This window comes from Battus philenor, unplaced genomic scaffold, assembly GCF_028537555.1.
Source record: "Battus philenor isolate CCGP_79_NKW_IND1 unplaced genomic scaffold, ilBatPhil1.0.hap1 SCAF_14, whole genome shotgun sequence".
In the NCBI taxonomy this organism is placed as follows: Eukaryota; Metazoa; Arthropoda; class Insecta; order Lepidoptera; family Papilionidae; genus Battus; species Battus philenor.
In genome coordinates, this window is record NW_027181676.1 from 5,274,905 (window position 1) to 5,294,636 (window position 19,732).

Below are 19,732 nucleotides of genomic sequence, written 5' to 3' on the forward strand. Positions count from 1 at the left end.
TCTCCATCCTTTTTACCATCTTGACATAATCTCTCATAAAAAGTAAAAAAGCATAACGACAACACACTGTCAGGGTGACAAAAGAGGTTTAATATATTTAATAACACTAGCCATGCGATCGAAAAATCGTGTATTTCGCGACAGAAGATAGTGCATAAATTTCTATGTTTTCTTCCGTACTTTCATTTTTGCAATACCATCAACTGATACATTTTTAAAAATGTTTTACGTGGTGATTCTCTCGTCTAAGTAACATTCAAAACACAAAACTCAACGTCTCTGACGTCACTCCTTCACACGTACTACTTGTAGAAACGGCCTGAATTAGACACAGTTGTTCGATTTTATATTGAATTTATGTATCATTACAAAAGTCAACGTCTTCTATACTAGTCTCATTGCACTAAATCAGTCGACTATAGCCCATAATTTACATCATAAATATTTTCGATTACACCCTAAACTGAGAATCATCAATAATTATGTTAAAAATAGTTGAAATAGTAAAATTACGCAGTAATAAAATAGGTACAACATTATTTTTAATAAATAATTCCCGCATTTAATTTTTAAATTATTACACATGCCTTACGGGGCGTATACGACCCCCGCTGCACTTTCCGTTCAGGCCATTTCTGTCACACAGTTCTCATTGAAAAACAAAGTATTCTTTAAAAAATGAATTGTAGGCTCGAATATAGATAACTTCACATCGCTTATGCGCGTACGTAATGCATATCAAAATTTATAAGTTTTACCCACAAATTATAGCTTTGCAGTATTAAAAAAGTATAAAGAATACATACTATACGACTTTAAAAATTAAAAGTGTGGGTTGTATACGCCCCACGCGGCCTGAATGGAAAATTTTCAAAACTTACCGTGCCATGTGTTAACCGGCGGCAGGCTAATTTTCGCATAATGTTAACGCTTTATAAGCCACAAAAAAGACTAAGAACATTTACATAAGAAATAGTAAATCATTTAATCTTAGTTTCATTTCCTCGCAGCTAAAAACTAGCTGCTACAAAATGGTAATTCAAAGGTGAAATTGCATTTGCCATTGGGCAGGCAACGGTCAGCGTGGTCAAGTGAGGGTTTCGCCACGTAAGTGGTAGTCCACACAACATAAAAATAATCAATAGTAAAAGAAGATAAAATAAAAAGAACACATACGTCAATTACTTTATTAAATTTTAATAAAAATAAAACAATCGCTATATAGCTAAATCATCTTAAACACCATTATTAGGTTTGTAGACACTGATATCAACCGCACAATAATACTGTAAACGTGTTACAACAAGAAGGCCGAGGTAGAGAAATGCATTAGCTAGAAAACAACTAGAGCGAGGAGAAGGCGCGGTAGATCAAAGCGACAGCGGAAAGTAATCGAAATGAAATTTGAGCAGCAAAACAGTAATTAAACATTTTACGACCTCGACTTCACTCGCTTGATAATAAACAACATGATCAAAATTGTAAATTATTATCAAATTTATTTTGTGCAGTAAAAATTGATAAGATGCATAGTAAAACATATAGGTGTATAAGAACATCGTTAAGAGAATTAGATAAATCTAATTTATTTATCACAATTACAAACAAGAACATATTGTGTTACACAATAATCAGTCAAACGTTGTAAATAAAAAAATGTCACTAATTTTATTATCTAATCAAAGAATTCATATTTAAAAGTGATTTAGCGGCTTTTGAGTCGGTGGGTTCTTTCTTCTTGGACGGGTCTAACATGAAACATTTCCAAAGCCTGAAACAATATAAAAATTCAATAAAATTACGTAACACTTTTTGTTCTTATTATGAAAAACAATTACGGTCGATTTTTATTTCTCAGTGGGATTTTGTTTACCGTACATAAATTTCATGGTTCCCCTATTTAACGGCGACATTTCGCCGAAAGGTAAAACCAAAGTGACAGATTGATGAACTTTTACTTACATATTGGCAATTTATACATTTTAATTTTCATTTGAAGAAAGTTCTCATTTTTTGTTATGGCAAAAAGTAAAGCAACGTGTACAAATATTATCGGTTAAAGGTGTGGCGGTGCTCAATTTCAATAATGAAGCTTTTTATATTTATTCTAACCTAGTAAGATAAAATTCTTTCATGTCATCATTATGGATAAGATTTTTTTCATGAAAAACTTTATTCACGGAAAAAAAATTTGTAGCTCAAAACAAACACTGAACCGAACCAATAACATGAAGTACACGACATGAGTTTCGTGGACTACTTTGACCGCTATTAATTGTTTCAAAACAATGCAGACTACCGACCGCAGCGTCTCGTCGGCACCGGCCGAGAGCACGGTGGTGCCGTCGGGTGACAGCGCGAGATGCAGCACGCGTGCCATGTGCCCATTCAGCTCGGCCACGCGCGACATCAGCGGGTATTTCCAGATCACCAGCTGGTTGTTCGCATACCCGTGGCCAGAGATCAGCTCCTTGTAATGCGTGCTCCACAACAGCGAGCACACCTACAAAAAAATTTCACTTTTTAAGTCTCCTATTATTATCACATTAATCTATAGACGCCTATTGCAAAGTAAATAAAGGCCTCCATCAAATATTTCAAATACGACTAGTCGAATACTGCACAGAATTATAATCGCTGTATTAAAATATTACATATATGGATATCTTTTAAACGAGTAATGTTGGTAAGTTCATAAATCTATCTTCTATAATATCATTAAATAAGAAAAATGTACCTGTGTAATTCATCTTGTTCTGAATTAATTTGTCGCGAAACGCACGAATTATAAAAGATTGTCTGTCATATTAACATCAAAAAGTTTACCGACTAAGGAATGTTGTTGCCATGTCTCTCCTTAAATTAGGGATATTCACTTATATTCGATATATCGAATTTACTCGATGTTTCCATACGATATATCGATATGAATCGATGTTTTGACAAATATTGTTTTCATTCGATATATCGATATATTTTAAAAATATCGGATCGATTAAAAAAACGAATGCTTACTCATAATGACAATAAAACCGAAGTAAATTTTAACTTTACTCAATGATTTCTATTTTGAATCAATTTCATTAACGTAGTGACATCTGTGAACGAGCACAGAGCCATAGAGCAGCTAGCCAATCAACACTGAAAACCCGGAGAATTGAAGTAAGAAGAGCTATCTTGTATAATGAAAAGTTAGAAAAGTGTCCACCTGTAAACAGCAAATAAATAAATAGTCAAAAGTAATTTAGTAAATTCTTAAATTCGTAAATTTCGAATTTCTTAAATTAAAACATTATGAGTTGGTCCTCCTTCTACTTCTACCCTCCATAAGCCTACTGTAATAGTATATAGCGCTGTTTTTATACCTTCCATTCGCTATTGTGACGCCAACTTAATTTGCTCCCTTTCAGAGGACATTTTTTAATGTACTGAGTTGGTTCTTCTCTATTTAATTTTCCGTGACCAGTGTCTGCAGACGTACAATGATTATTGTACACATCATAATCTCATGAATTTTTCAATCCTCAATCCTAAGCGTACAATCGTGACAAAATACAATAATTTTGAACAATAGCAATTTTCTATGTAAAATAATTTATAAAACATATATAATATGTTATATATATAATATGTTTTTAAATATTATGTTTTATCCTGCCAAGAATACTGGGTAAATGTTTCCTGTTATGCCAAATAGACAGCGTAACGATCGCCTTGTATAGACAACATCAGCCATAATACGAATTTTTTTGGATCTGCATTTAATATGATTGGTTAATTTAACAGTTATCAGTGTGTATGTACTGTACATGATTGCCTTCAAATACTTAACTATTGTAGGAACTTCTGTTCCATCCGAACGTTTATTTTCAAAGGCTGCCAAAATTCAAATAGTAAACCAACAAAGAAATAGAATGAAAGGCAAAAGGCTAAGTAAACTTTTATTCCTACAAAGTCTGCCTAAAGAACATTGGTCTTAAATGAGTAAGGTGAAAGTTTTCTTAGTATCTAATTTCTATTTTTTTTACTGTTTTTAAGTATTAGATATGTAATAAGTATACAATAAATAAAATATTTCAACTATAAATTTGTTGTTTCGCTTACAAATGTATAAATCATCTCACTACTGGTACTAGAGCAAGCTACAATTTTAGTAAAGCAACACTCATATGTTACTCTAGTTCTGATTATACTTTCATATTGAACATATAAACGACAACAAACTCTTTGCGTTTTATAAACTAACTTTTGTAAAAATATTCGATATTAAAAAAAAATATCGATTGTTTCAAACGATATATCGGAAAACATCGATGTCATGTACCGATATTTTATATCGAATACATATATCGATATATTTTTCAAGTGGACACCCCTGCCTTAAATACCTTTTCATCTTTTGCCTAGATGTAATTAAAAAGATCGAAATCTTATATTAATTTTAAAACTACTTTAAAAATAAAAACTTTGGTGAGCCCTGCCACACTTCAAAAAACAATACTTGATAACTTACAATAAGTCTCTAAATATTATAACGCGAGTTACAGTAGTTGTTTTATGAAAACAAATAAGCCACAAACGTTATTATGTTGATTGCGACGAATTTTCTTGTTATATTCATTTACATACATAGATAGATATAAAGTGGGCCGATCCCGGCGGCACTGCAATGCCGGGCCGACCCGTGACGGGAGTGGAGCGAGCCCCGAACATCCCGTCGTTTTACAAAAATCAGTTTAATATACTGGTCCCGCAGTGCGGGAACTTTCAGATATTAAGCTGAAAAGAACAGATACTACACTTTGATCTTAGCCAAAAGGCCGAGAAGCGATACCGGTTGTCGATCTCACCGAGGTGGTCATTGCCGTACAAATAATCTCAACACCGCGACTTGGCTTGTGTTAGTAAAAGGTTCAGCGCCATCTGTCGGCAGAGAACTGAAAAATATTGCATTGTACTACAATACTAGTCCTGCCATCTTTATGAGACATGGGATTTTTTTACTTGATTAATGTTCAGTGCGAATATCTTTTTTGTCCTACAGCCTCGTGTCATTATTGATCACTGTATTGATTTACCTTAGTAAAAAGTTTAAGGTATTCTATCGGGAACTAAATAAATATTTATACGTTTTCATCTGCAAAGAAGATTATCACTTATGAACAAATATAATTTTAACTCTATAGCAATGTAATTAATAGAAGTAAGACATAGTAACAAGTTTTTATGTATATAACTAAAAAGTTTTGTATTTATTACTAATCATTCAGTTAAGTGAAATACCTGTGACTTGGTATCGACGGTGTTGAGATTGGCTCCCGTGTTGACGTTCCATATCCGTATGGTTCTATCCGCCGTACCGCCGCCGGACGCCAGGATACCCGAACTCCATGGACACCAAGCCAACCCCTTGACAGCTGCTAAATGTTGACTGAAATATTTTTTAATATTATTTACTTATTTAGAAAATCGCAATAGAAGCATTAAAGTGATACAATTAAATTTATAATTATGTTTATGCGCGTATATTATAACAATTAAAAATTCTCGTACTAAGAAAAGTAGGTGACAAAACAAAATTTAATAAAAGGAAAAAGATCAACAAAAAAATTTAATTGTGGATAAATAAATCTTTCAATTTAAATTTTGCAATTTATTTTCACAAAGTAAAGAATAACCAAATTGTGTGAGTTAAATGTAAAAATTTATGTAATTAAATATTTTCTTACTTGAATGAATAAAGAAACTGTGGTTGGGAATAATACTGTCCTTGTACTATTGGCCAAATGTTAAGAAGGTTGTCATTGCCACCAGATGCGAGATATTTACCATCTGGTGACCATTTTAAACCACAAATCTGTAAAGAAGTTTACCAATTTAACTTAATGAAAATTATACATAATTATTATTTCTGTATATGCTCTACATGCTTTATGGAGGTTTTCGACGACTTTTTACCTTTTGAAACATATCTCTGCTCTTAACTTAGGAAGCATATTTATTATAAGATTTTGTTTTTAGTTGTGATTGTTTTATGGCAATGTTTTTATAAATAATAGAAACTGATCTTAATCCACTTTCTTTATTAAGCTATAACTTATAATCACTCTCTAATTAAAGCATACAGTCATAAAAATAAATATTATATTTTTGCTAATTAAATAGAGTATATGGAACAAACCTCTTGTGAATGTGCATTAATTGTAGACAGTGCATGGTCCCTTTGTCTCACGTCATGGTGTACTATGTTGCCATCTCGGGCACCACTCGACACTATATACATATTCCAAGCCAAAGACCCAACTCTTCCCGAGTGCCCATCCATAAACTGCAATTGTTAATAAATTTAGATAACTCATGTATTGAAACTACAAAATTTATTCATGACTTGTAAGTAAATTCATCTTGCAAATAAATAAAAATGATAAGCAGCAAATTTCTGTCCTTACTTTGCCTTATCTAATAAAAAATCAAAAATGACAGTAAGTTAATATTCATAATTTTTGATTTAGTAAAAATACTAGTTTAAACTATAAGCAGAGTGTTGTTCTCACATTGAAAAATGGAAATTAAATAATACTAACCCTCAACCTTTTCATTTTCTCACAGTCCCAAAGTTGAACAGTGGCTGATGAAGTTCCAACAGCGACATGTGGTGCGCCTCCTTGTATCCAGGCTACAGAACAAACTGTGTCAGACCCTTCGAGGGTTAGAAGTTCCTCTATCTGTCCAGTGCCAGCATTCCATAGGTAAACCGACTGACCTAAAGCTACTGCTAGAATATTTGAAGCACTCCAGTCAACTAAGTTCAGATCTGCAAGAAAATATCAACCAATTGTGAGATTACTCATAGATTTATGTAATTATAAGAAATCTATAAGAATATTTCTTTCTAACTTATGATGTGTAAGTGAAATAACATATAGATAGCAAAGCTAACAATTTGCTGCAGTAAATTGAGCATTAATTTGTAAATATTTCTATTCTAATAATGAAAAATGTCAAAGTATTGTACATTATTGGTAGGTTTCTCATAAGTTTTAATACATGAAAGTCTATTGCTAACTCTTATAATCATTATTTATAAGTTCTTGCAAATTATGTTTATTTATTTATCAGAAACTTCAAAATCTTTCATTGATCTTTTGCTCCATTTAAAAGCATTACCTTTTAAAACCTTAAAGTCTAATAACATTAAATATAATTGCAACATGTCGAATGTGATTAAATTACTCATAATAAATATCATCTATTTATAAACTATGTATCCAATAAATTCATGAGCCCCATATATAACATCTTTATCAATAATTTATCAATTAAAAAAGTTAAAAATTATAGCTTACAATAATCGTCTAAAATATCTGGAGCATCAAGTATTCTATCAGGTGCTTGTGGGATATATCTTGTAGTGTTTTTCACTGATGAAGGAACTTTCGCCTGAAAAAATATTTTAACATTAGATTGTCTAACTCAAGAATGTTTTCAGTAAAATGTGCAAGCCTACATCATGTATATTATATGTTGGGAGAAACCCTCAAATGTAATTTATACTCTTAGAGACTTAATATCTGACAAAAGTAGAAAAAATAAATTTGAAAAATATAAAACATAAACAAAACTAAAAAATTAGCTAGTGGGTAATTCTCCAAATTATTCATTAGTTTATTTATTTTATTAACAATTTATTTGTAACAGAGTGCATACTTGAGAATACACAACTCGTAATCTGTTCTGGTATCCTTCAGGTGCAGCAGGGGCTTTACATGTGTACTGCAGCAAACGCCCTGGTTCAGTGTCAGTGAGTGCTCTTCCAATTGCTTCTCCTGCAGCTGTTTGAGCAATAACCTCTTCTCCTTTTTCATCATCTCGACTCATCTGTCATAAAAACACTAGCATATTAAAAATATAAAATCAATTAATTACATTTCATACCAGTCTCATATACATAATCAAATGCTGTTTTCAATTGGTCACTTCGTAACTCCTGCTGTCAAATCTCTGCATTTTTCCCTTTTATTATTTCTATGACTTACAGTTTTTCCACTTTCAGTTATTGTTTTTTACATTTCTTTGGGTAAATATTTCTTTACAGGCAGAATGTGAATTTCAAAAGAGAATAATGCACATGGTTTGTGCTCCAGTATATAAAAGGTTTTAAATTGTTATTTAAAATGAAGGTGGATAAAAAGTATTTAAAATAGTTTATTTTATTTTTAAAATTATATTTTTGAAATTTTTTACAATGATGTTTTGGTTCCTTCTCATTTCTATTAATCAAGAATCCACATTTACCCCTATTTATTATATTCATATGATAATAAGTTACCAAGTTGCTAACTATTAGAAATAAATAAAAATGCAGAATCTGTGATCTCATTTTCTTAAAAAAAATATGTGTGAAAAAAATGTGTTTTACACTAAGTTTTAAAAAAATTACATAATGGTATTAGTAGGCAGAAATTACAGTAATAATGTGTTTATCAGCCATACATATATAACAACAAATTATCCAAATATTTACCTCTATTTCAAATTTTTAACAAAATTCATGAAAGTCACTAATGAAGATAATATGAGAATTAGATTTTTATAAATTATTTTAGTCCACTTATAAAGCTGGTGGTTAAGTTTATACTTATAAAGTTGTGGTATAGTTGTAATATCGTTGTACACAATATTACAATTATACACATCTTTTTAAGGTCCAAGATAAAATTATTATCAATACATATTTTAAAGCATAGTTTAAGATTATATATAATAAGTTCTTCCATTGATTTCGTCATATTAAACTAGTGCAGGTAGACATAGACTAGGAACAGTTGAGCACTAAATACTTACACACCAATATTTATATAATGCACATTGAATAGAAATAATACTATAATAGCAACTAACCTTTTTAGGCATGACGTGATACATTTCATTAGTCTAACAGTTTTACTACCTATAGAGCCCACAAATTTTAGACAATTACACAAAGTAATATTGCAGCACATCTGTTTACCAGAGACTGTAAAGGCTGTCATGATACATACAAGAGATCTACTGTAAAACAAACGACTAAAATAAATGATGTATCCTTACCATATAATGGCACAGGTCGTAATTCGAATTACTTCTTGAAGGAATGAATCTATCAGCTTTGTTGGGTGTTTTGGAGGCTTTGTTAGGAGTCGGAGTTGTTGAACGACCTGTGGGTCATTACAATTTTTTTATAATGAGCACATCGTGTTAATTTGACGGAACAGTTTAAACATACTTAATATTTGAAATTTATATTTGATTAAAAGTGGTACGAAGTTACTTACCAGGAGATTTGTTTTTTGAAGGTGTTTTCTTGCTTTTTTTGTTTTCATTTCTAGTGGGTGTTTTACTATTAGTTAAAACACTGTTATTTGAACTTTGATTCGCAGTTATGGACAATTTTTGCATTGACTGGTTACAGGAGCTAATATTGGCACTGGAAACGTTTTTGAATGATGCACTTAACGATGGATTTATGTTTTCGTTTGTGGTTTTCTTTACCCATCTTTGTAAAGGACCTCTTGTTATCGGTCCATCCATTGTCGCTAAACTATTTATTTCGTTTAGGTAGTTGAACTGGGCCATTCCTCGTTTAATATCCAGTTCAAATAAATATGATATTTGGATAGTTATTACTCAATATCAATCCGATACATAAATTAAATAAATGTTCAACATTAATACACGTCCTACTTCAAATATATTTCGACATCCGTTGAGATTTAAAATTGTTATACTTATAAATCCAGTAACCATTTAAGGCACAAGTCTAGCGCTCGTTCGGCCATAAGTTGCGACACTGATTTTACTTGAACTTTTTGTTCATATATCGAATATGTTTAAAGTGCTGGTACAAAGTAGTTAAAAAAAAATTAATTCCAAAGGGTTAATTCATTAGAATTATCTCGCTAATTGTCCATCATTTAAAACTTTCCACTGTCTAAAAAATGAAAATGGTGCAACAAACTGATAATAACTTAATAATGATAAAGATAACTATAATAGCCTAATCTACTATTTCGTAAAGCTAGAAAACAAAATATGGAATGAATTGGGATCGTCTCTTTTCTGTTTCATTGAATATTAATATTATTTATTAATTGATCTACACAGCCTAAGGATGTCGCACAAAATTACAACACCTCATAAAAAAGATTATTTTTATCCTTACTATTCCATATTTTCTTTAGTAGTACTAAATTACGATCGTTGTACTTTCTTTCTTTTGTTAACATAAATAATTTTTATGCATTTCCCACATTTTTCTATTTAATTAATGTAGTTATTTTGATTAATATAAATGAAATTGTTCAAAACCAACAGAGCAAAGTGTGTGTACTTACTGTATATTATTAAATAAAATTATTACCTATGGGTGTCTGCAACAAAACCACAATCACAATAGCGACAGTTTTCCGATTAAGCCATTTTCGTGATCTATGGTCGGAAATACATCTTGTAAATTTGTTTACACATTTAAAATGAAAACTGCCGGATAGGAAAGCGTCATGAATATTACCTCCTTATTCTAGGCTCGTCGTTGACATTTTGTTTACCGGCATAATCCCACTATTGCGAAAGATTCAAAGAGTGTTGTGACATTGTACATTTAACACCCATTGCGGTCTTATAGTTGTAAATAAAATATGTACGATGATATAAATGATATGCATTGCTGTACAAATATTGAAAACTTTCTAGTAACAGTAAGTGTGGTTTTCTTCTAGGAAATAAAGGAATTATTATTAGTAGAAGCACATTATGCCAGGAAATACTGTCAAAAACTATTTGCAAGAGGATTAAATATAAGTAGAATGTACAGCTACTATAAAGAATGGTTAGCAAGTGAAAACTTCTATTGTCAAAATCTTTACTATCATGTTTAATTACTCCTTTTTTAAACTTAAAAAAAGATTTATGTGCAACATGTACACGCTATGGGCAGGCTGACGAAGAAACGAAGATCACATTGTAAAGTCGCTATGAAAGTCATAAAGAATAAAGAAAGAGTGCGTAACGTAAAGGATGCTGAGAAAGAAAATATTCATGATATGGAGACGATAGCTTTATTCGATCTGGAAAAATTTGAAGATGAATATATGGAGTAAAACACATAAACGATACGAGGCGCTCGGGTACGAGGTGGACACCAAGAGGAAGTACGTACTTGAGGAAGCGATCATGTTGCAAGACTAGCTGCAGAAACTAATCGTTACCGAATTGCAATGAGCTTACGACTAACAGTTGCCTGTATTAAGGTCTTGTATGCAGACCCCACAAGTCTAAGAATCATCATATCCCACTCATATATCATGATTTTTATGAATCTTTGATATGTGAAACTGAAGATTTGGAAGCAGGTCGCAATTCGGCAAATTCACCAGAAGAAACACTGTTTACTTCTGAATGCTTTTTATGTCGGTGTTACTTTTACAAAATTATATTTTGGTATTTTTCGATATGATTGCAAACTTATAATTATTTAAAATGGTTGATGTCCAGATTCATAATATAGGTATATTTATTAAAATTTAAGATCGTTGTAACAAAACATGTTGACAATCATAGGTATACCTCCTAGATATAATAAAATATATTTAGTGACCTTAAGATCTCTTTGACTGTGATTGTATTTTAGTTAAGTAATTTTATTAATAAAGACTGAAAACCTGCTGATTGTAGTAATTTGTTTTAATTTTCTACCTAGTATTTAATTACTGAAGGTATTTATTTAAATCGTAATTTCTTTTAAATTACTGTAGTTGATCTAAAAGTACAACAGCAGTATTATTGGAGGATGGAGTTCCAAAAACTTCCTCGTTTCTTGTCCACATCTTTTAGGAACCTCTGTGTAAAATAACAGCTTTTTTTCTAGGTAGTGCTAGAAAAGTTGCTTAGCATCTTTCTTTATACTATGGTACCTAAGTTACACTATTTAAAATACTTCCTGGAAGGCTAAAAGTAAATAAAATACTTAAATTTTTAAGAAAGTTTTAGCATCCAGACAAGTTGACCAAAATTATTTTATGTTCTTCCTTATCCTGAATAACTTGTTTTATTTTTAATTAATTTAGTTTAGACAATCTCCTATTTATTTAATTTATATAATTAATAATCCAGATTTTAAGAAAAACTTGAATATACTATATACACAACATTGACCACTATATCTTACTTGAAGCTAAATAAATTCAAGCAATATGGTATTACTGTATTCACCATAAATCCTTTACACTGTGTAAATCATAATATATGTCGTAATAGACTATTGCAGATCGGTAAGTTTTGTATTTTTTTCCGGAATAAAGCTACTATGGACTATTTTTTTAACGTTTTTAATTTCTACACACTTATACATTATTGTAAACTATGTCGGAGAATGGCATGAATAATTTGTGGATTTATTTTAATAATATATAATGTAAGTAAATAAAACGAACATTAAAATGTTTCTAAAAATATAGTTTATTGCATTATAATATTAAAAAGTATTTCACAATAGTTAAAAATATTCAAAACATAATTTTAAATGCATTGTTGAATTTACGATTGGCAGTTCTTGCATCGATATTGTTATATTATACAAGTATAGAAAAGACTTAAATTAGGAACAGATGGGAAATGCTGAATTGAGCATTAAATACACAGATTTATGTAATATGCATTGAATTGAACAGAGATGAAAAAGTCCTGTGTAGGAATTTTCGTGTGTACATTATTCAACACCTATTTATAAAATAAATCTACAGTCATATAGCACCATATTTTATAAAAAAGATATAATTATCTTATCTACATTTAATACGAGATCTTTTTAGACTTCCATATTTGAATTATTTACATATCGAACAATGTTATGTATACATCATGACAAAGTAAAGCAATCAAATCATGAGTTACTTCATATTTGCTACTTAAAAGTATACATATAAAAATAATTATTAAAAAAAATGTTAAAACAATTGATCATTACATAGCATATCATAAATGATTATAAAAGAAACGATTCTAGCGGTTTTAATATAAGGAAAAACCTATTAAAATTTAAAAAGCAATGATCATGAGCAAAAAAATTATGCTCTTTCTATATTGTTAACTACATTAAATTAAATTCATATTTATAATTGAAGTGCAATTCAGACTAAATAAACGCTATTACAATATTATATTTCATTATAATTATATTTCTGTTATTATAACTTCATTTTTAGGAATTGAAGAAATAAGTAAAATATTTAACATAGTGAGAAGACAGCTTAAACAAAGAAATTTGAGAGCTTATTTTGGGACTTTGAGACTGTGGTGGGATTGATGTTAAACTATCATAATTAATAATTACTTTTTATAAGTACAGTTTCGTTGTGATTAAATTTGTGCGTTAATGTCTAATTACAAGAGGTTAATATTATATAAGTAAGGTTAATTAAGGTATATAGGTTCACAGAAGTGAACTACACATTTTTGTAACTTTTTTTCAATAACTTTACTATATTGGCGTACTTGTGACTTTCTTTGCGTCCAGGTTAACTGCTTCAATGTAATTTTACAAAACCATCATCACTTATTAAACTTACAGTTCTATTTATTTAAAGTTAATTACGAAATAAAAAATATGTTGATATTACACTAAACTCATCAATTTTAGAATATTTTTTTTTCATAAACATGTCAAATGTGGTAAAATAAGTACTCATATAAAATTAACATTTTTTCGATGTATTCTTCTAGTAACATATTTTATTTACTTCATTAGTTAGTGTATTATTTACTTCAATAATTACTTTACCACTTTATTTTTAACAAATAATCATTATTGAGCATTTATAATTAAAAGAATAAAGCAATAAAATAGAGCAATTATTTATGTATTAGTAGCACATATATAAAAATTAATACTATGGGTATAATTAACTAAAAACAATCCAAATGTTCATGGATAAAAATATAACAAATACTTAACATAACTTCATTTTTTTTTCTATTCCTATACTTTAAAGAAAGTGTCTAAAATTATGCATTTACGTTGTTCGATAGAGTATTAAATGATTATTTACTGTTAGTTTCAACCTATCACTGTGAAATGTCAAAATGTAAATGGCGATATGTATTAAAACAACTGATAAATGAAAATTGAGCCCAAGATGTATATATGCGTGACTAGAGAACTTCTTTATAATATTGTGTCCTACATGTTTAGAATTCGAAATAAACAATATCGGAATGCGATATGCAATTGGCATTCTAAGAATGTGAAATGATTTAGTAAAGGAATGTCTAAAATATACATTGATTCAAATTTCATTTGGTTCCTCAGATCTTGAAGCTGATCAAAAATCAGACGAAATAAGGATTGGAATATATGGCAAATTAAATTATTCCTTCTTAAAGCCCAAAGACATCCACAACAGGGCACAGGCCTCCCCCAAAGAAATTAATAGGGGATATACCATAATATGCTCGGAGTTTCGCTGCGAGATCGATTCAAAAATGAGACGGTGGTAAGTGTGTAAGTGGTAGTGGTCGGGGCACATCGCCCGTGCACATCGTTGGGGCCGAAAAGCTCTCGAGTGGCGATCAGAGCCAGTAGACGCGGAGTTGGTAGGCCCTCCACTAGGTGGACGGATGACATAGTTAAAATCGCTGGAAGCCGCTGGATACGGAAGCGCAGGACTGGTCATCGTGACGATCTTTGGGAGAGGCCTATGCTTTGCAGTTTGCGTCCATCAGCTGAAAAGAAGAAGATACAATAATCGCCACGCTTGGTAGGCTGGTTGGCGATCGCGGTGTTGTATTATAATATGCAGAGAATTCTGCTGCCCATCAAAAACTTGTTTGTGAGCAGTGGCAATACTATATAATCAATACAAAAAGAGTTAAAAAAACTGATGTTTAGTAATAATATTCTTATATTGACATTGAATTTATACGTTATTTTTAAACTAATCATAAGCTATGGAATAATTAGTATTCATGCAGTTTTGTTCATCTTTCTAATTACAACGTTAGGGCAGTTTTTGTTTAAGTCTTTTACCAGATCTTTAATATTATGGTGATATTCGAGAAATAGATAGAAGTTGGGTTTTAACCTACAATGTAAATTTATGGCAGATTCTTTATATCTATTCCTCTTTTTGATAAAAAAAGAAACTGGGACCTATAGAGCTTTCAGTAAACGCTATGTGGTGCTTGCATGCATTACGTTCATGATGTGAATATGCCCAGGATGATCAACGGTGACGAAGCAGGAGAACTTCTCGTCGTGGCATAGTTTCTTAGCGTTGACGCCCGATAATTTGACGCACGCGAGAATCTCCTTCCTTTTCGATCCTTCTTTACATCTGAAAGTATGTGTTAAATTTTAAACCTCTTTGAAGAGGAATATAAAAATGGTCACTATACAATGTATATACATGGTAATTTATTACAGGTGTAAAAGCTGGAGTGAAAATATACCTCATTTATCAGCAAAGATCTTAGCAGATTTTACACCTATTTCCAAACAACCTGTATAAAGTGATCATTCTGTAAATAGAATGCGACAGGCATTATTTCTGATACTACAATATTTACAGGAGTAGATAGTAAACAAAAATTAATCTTAAAATATAGTAACCTAAATTTTGAAAATGCTGTATTTACTATGTTTTTTATTATGTTTAATATTTTTGAAACAATTGATTTTTTAATGGGGTTTACCATACAATCAATTGACAGCAAATGAGCTACAAAAATAGCCTGTGTAAATGTTAAATAATTAAAAGAAAACCAAAGATATGCCAATTTTAATGGAAATTTATAGCCCATTTGAATAGACAGATGAATTTATTTTATTATACAAAAAAAAGTTATTTCTGGTTTCTATTTGTGTTTACATAATTTCATGTGTGTTTACACTTCTTTGGAAAACTGACTGATTGAAAAACTAGATCCAAAAGTTGTTTTTGATTACAGTTTTCGGGTATCTAGAATTTTCATTGTTTGATTTCCTACATAACACCATTTTGTACAAATTGATTTCAATGTACAACGTCAACGAAATTAATAGTAATTTGTGTGATAGGAGGTTTTATTTTAATTCACTTACGTTTTGCCCTTCCAGAAACTTTTCCAGCATTTCATCATCAGACTACTTCCGAAGAAGAAATTATCAATTGATTGACCTAGGTTTAGATTATCCATCGCTGCTGAAAGATTTATTGTATCTATAGGGCTTGCTATCGGAGTTACCGCATTCCAACGATTTCTGTAACAGGAAGTGTAATGAGTTCTATACAATTTTACATCATGTTAAGTAGTATTTCATAAATAAATTGCAATAATTAATGATGTGTTTTTATTGTTACTTCCCATATCCTTCTCTTACACAAAAAATAATTGAAGTATCTGTTACAATTTTTTTTACTTCTTGTAATTTAGAAAAAGAAAATTAAATTTTAGCTTTTTACAATTTTACAAATTTTATATTTTTTACATGACAAAAAAATATTCACAATGCCATGAGATAATTATGAAAATGTTTTTCATTATTTTCAATTTCATCGATTTTTTGAGGTTACCTTTAAACGCAGTTTTAGTATTAACTAGATTAATACATAATAATATTAAAATAAATGGTAAATATAAATTGTGAATGCATACCTCCAGAAGCCTTTATTGACTCTAGTCTTGATAAGATACGTCATATTCCACCAAACGATTTCTGAAGCCATAGTTACCAGCACCAAAGGGGGTAGTTCCTCGTCTTCTGTTTGGGTTGAGGGTTGGCAGCTCACAGGGGAGTGAGAGTATAAGCTACTCCTGGACAAACGTTCCGGCACCGGTGAGAAGCAGCACCATTGCACCTTCGTTTTATGGTGCTTTAAGAACCTCAGCTGGCGTTGATTTGGAACATGCCATACCTTGAACAAATTGAAATTCAATGATGTAGTATCCAAAGTAGTTATATCAAAAAGGTTAGTTTTACTGGAAAATTACATGTTATATAGGACGCGTGGTATTTTAATTGTAATAGATATGGAGTAATATAGGAACGCTATTGTTTAAGAAGTACATGTCAGGGTCTCTAGGGGCATTAAGAAAGGGAGCTCTATACCTGGCTATAGTCAGTTACCAGTCTAACTTCGTCCAGTGCACTGCGAACATTATTTTAACGCCTACACATCATAGTACGTACTATTTTCGTTATTTGTAAAATAGTTATCACATTATAGTCGTACATATCGTATATGGTGATCGATTCAAGTCGAAGCTCGGCTGTGCGAATCTATATTACAGCCGTCGACTAAAGCCGATGCTCGGCCCTGCGGTACGTTTGCGTAAAGATGGTCGACTTAAGACAATGCTCGGCTGTGCGCATACATATTACGGCCGTCGACTTAAATCGACGCCCGGCTATCTGTACTGTTCTATGGCCGACTAGTACCGTATCGAAGTGATTAAAAATCCACTGTAGATTGTTACTTACAATAACATTGCCAGAGTCCAGTCCCAATGCTAGCAAACAACCGTCAGCGGTGAGATCGCACGACACGATGCGGTTATTTAGCCGATACTCTTGAATCGAGTGCAGCTCAACTTTTTCACCTACTTTCAGCTCGAAAGTCTGTAACCAAATCATAATCGTCAATTAGTATTCTTATGTAGCCCTGAAGGCTTTATTTTAGATATACTTAAAATCGTACCGCACCTTAAGTAGGCGCGGGCCGAGACAAGAGGGGGAGTGTATATGCTTTTTCGTTCGTCAGTCTACCGTTAAGTCTCATGACGGCGATGCTCATACTCTATTTTCTTCAGCCAATAGCATCGTCAATTCTATTACTACTGTAATCTCAAAAAAAAAAAAGATCACACGTAGAACCAATTTACGATGGCTGAGTTGTTAGTGTTTCTTCTACCAGTTCTTTAGTTTATCAGTTTTCAAAATTCTCACAATAATCTGTTAATATCAAACGTTCAAAAGGTTCAGCAATATCAAACCCGTTACGAGTGCACACGCGGTTAGTTACACCATAAAACGTTGGCCCTAGCGGAGGCCCCTGAAGGAATCTTTTAGCTCTGAAGATGTCTAGTGCCTAATGTTTCCATCACCGTCATCTTAATTTAGTGGAAATGTAAATGAGAAGGTAACCGTAACTAACGAAATCAACAAAGCTCAGCAAATTGAACTAGAATTGGGCAGGCCAATAGCATGCAGAAGCCTCTGGGCCTTTAAGGTCATCGAGTAAAGACCAAGTGTAGCGCATGACGTCCACCCGCAAGGTGATAGACTACCTTGTGACCAAGCAGCTTCCAAACCATCTTATTGGAATTTATAGGGGAGACCTGTGTTCAGCATTGAACATTCTACGGGTTATATGGTGATGTTAAATATTTTTCTTATACACATGTTTACTATGTGCAAAATAATTAACATATACATTTATATTATTTATTTAATCTAACGCTTAACCGAATAAGAAAAACAAAATTTAAAACGAACACTAAAATAACTCTGTTACACTGACCTGAAATCCTTTATTATAATCATCGCATATAGCCAGTACATTTTTCTGAAAAGCCGCACAATTCACGTACACGTCTGTCTGCCTGCCGTTCAAGATGCAAGCCACTTGCAAGTTCCGATCCCACAGTTTAATGGTGGCGTTGGTTTCGACGGTTATTAACCCCACGTCGTCCACCCAGAAACAGTCTACCAAGCTGCTCGCCTTGCAGAGACGACCTCTAGTGTCACCGTTAGGAAATAGCCGATCTCTAGAGTTGAGGCTTGTGTCGCTACTCGATGCGGATATTTTCTCTGGACTGATTTTCTTTTTAAAACCTGGGAAGATTCAACAAATGTACAGGTGACTAATAATTTGAATAATTTTGATAATGTATTTCTTTTAAATTAATTTATTCCTATTATTATTCACAAAGGACCATTTATAGTAATATCTCTTGTGTATTTCTTCAGAGGAATGGAAGAAGAGCCCAATTTGATAGAAACTAGGATCGAATTGAAGACCCTTGTAATGGCTTTTTTTTATCAAGAACAAGGGTTCTGGCTGTATCCAAATTTAAGAGCTCTTAACAAAGTTAAATGGTTTTTTTGTTATTTTATACGTGGTGTTATATTTAATTACTCTTTTTACACATTGTGTAATGACTTATATGCATTCTTCACCGGTTAATGTATATTTAACAGCGAAATATAAAATTCTGTTGTAAGATAATGTAATCTATAATATAATTAAACATTTTAGTAAGAGAAATAATGTAGCATGTCTTGTAATAATTTCCATAGTACTACTACTTTTTTATGAAATTATATAAGCTAGCTTCTGATAAATGAATATAACCAAAAGGTTTATAACAATTTGTGTTCTTTTAAGTTATAATTGTTGTAAAATTTTATTGAAGGTAAGCAGTCCGGCTAAATATAAAATGTAACTACCCGAGATAAGACTTCTGAAATATCAATTACAATATCAACAAACAATGCGTTAAAGTTCTAAATAGATATTTGGAACTTTAACATTACAGCCATTTATTCGTATTTTACAACAAACGACCTTATTGTATCCCTCATAGCTTAAAACCATTCTAAAGTAAAATACACAATAATTAAAACTTTTAGAGACCCAAAAAATGGTTTTAAAATTAAAACTTTTTCATATATAAAACATACTGTTTCATAAGCATAGTTACAACATCCACTGCTGGA

The 19,732-nt window shown here is 31.4% G+C and overlaps 2 protein-coding genes and 1 non-coding gene across 4 annotated transcripts in view; all 3 read right to left on the reverse strand.

Moving 5' to 3' along the window:
* Window positions 1–1,173: 1,173 nt before the first annotated feature.
* On the reverse strand, window positions 1,174–9,752 carry fzy (cell division cycle 20 protein fzy). Its single transcript, XM_068761264.1, has 10 exons — window positions 9,315–9,752; window positions 9,091–9,197; window positions 7,708–7,878; window positions 7,347–7,440; window positions 6,585–6,814; window positions 6,182–6,328; window positions 5,730–5,857; window positions 5,284–5,431; window positions 2,304–2,503; window positions 1,174–1,771 (listed from the first exon to the last, which is right to left on the reverse strand). Exons 1-10 carry the CDS (start codon window positions 9,613–9,615, stop codon window positions 1,672–1,674), a joined length of 1,626 nt encoding a protein of 541 aa, XP_068617365.1. The 5' UTR covers window positions 9,616–9,752; the 3' UTR covers window positions 1,174–1,671.
* On the reverse strand, window positions 4,640–4,832 carry LOC137918577 (U2 spliceosomal RNA). The gene has a single exon (XR_011106699.1). It is a non-coding gene; the product is annotated as a U2 spliceosomal RNA (small nuclear RNA).
* A 2,780-nt stretch (window positions 9,753–12,532) lies between the features above and the next one.
* Dark (Death-associated APAF1-related killer) overlaps window positions 12,533–19,732 on the reverse strand; it is a 28,870-nt gene continuing 21,670 nt past the window's right edge. Inside the window, exons 12-17 of one of the 2 annotated variants that reach the window (XM_068761249.1) lie at window positions 18,534–18,847; window positions 17,495–17,632; window positions 16,669–16,928; window positions 16,115–16,273; window positions 15,185–15,368; window positions 12,533–14,757 (exon numbers count right to left, since the gene is read on the reverse strand). In XM_068761249.1, the coding sequence (XP_068617350.1) occupies window positions 15,206–15,368; window positions 16,115–16,273; window positions 16,669–16,928; window positions 17,495–17,632; window positions 18,534–18,847 (1,034 nt within the window). In that variant the 3' untranslated portion in view covers window positions 12,533–14,757; window positions 15,185–15,205. Of the gene's footprint in view, window positions 14,758–15,052; window positions 15,369–16,114; window positions 16,274–16,668; window positions 16,929–17,494; window positions 17,633–18,533; window positions 18,848–19,732 lie in introns of those variants that run through there. The other variant, XM_068761250.1, reaches the window with a different exon arrangement.

Bases quoted from the DNA above. Each gene is read 5' to 3' on its own strand.
- fzy (XM_068761264.1), bottom strand. From the start codon at position 9,615: ATGGCCCAGTTCAACTACCTAAACGAAATAAATAGTTTAGCGACAATG. The intron at 9,198-9,314 runs GTAAGTAACTTC...AATGACCCACAG, and splicing joins TTCAAAAAACAAATCTCCTG to GTCGTTCAACAACTCCGACT. The intron at 7,879-9,090 runs GTAAGGATACAT...TTTTTATGACAG, and splicing joins ACGACCTGTGCCATTATATG to ATGAGTCGAGATGATGAAAA.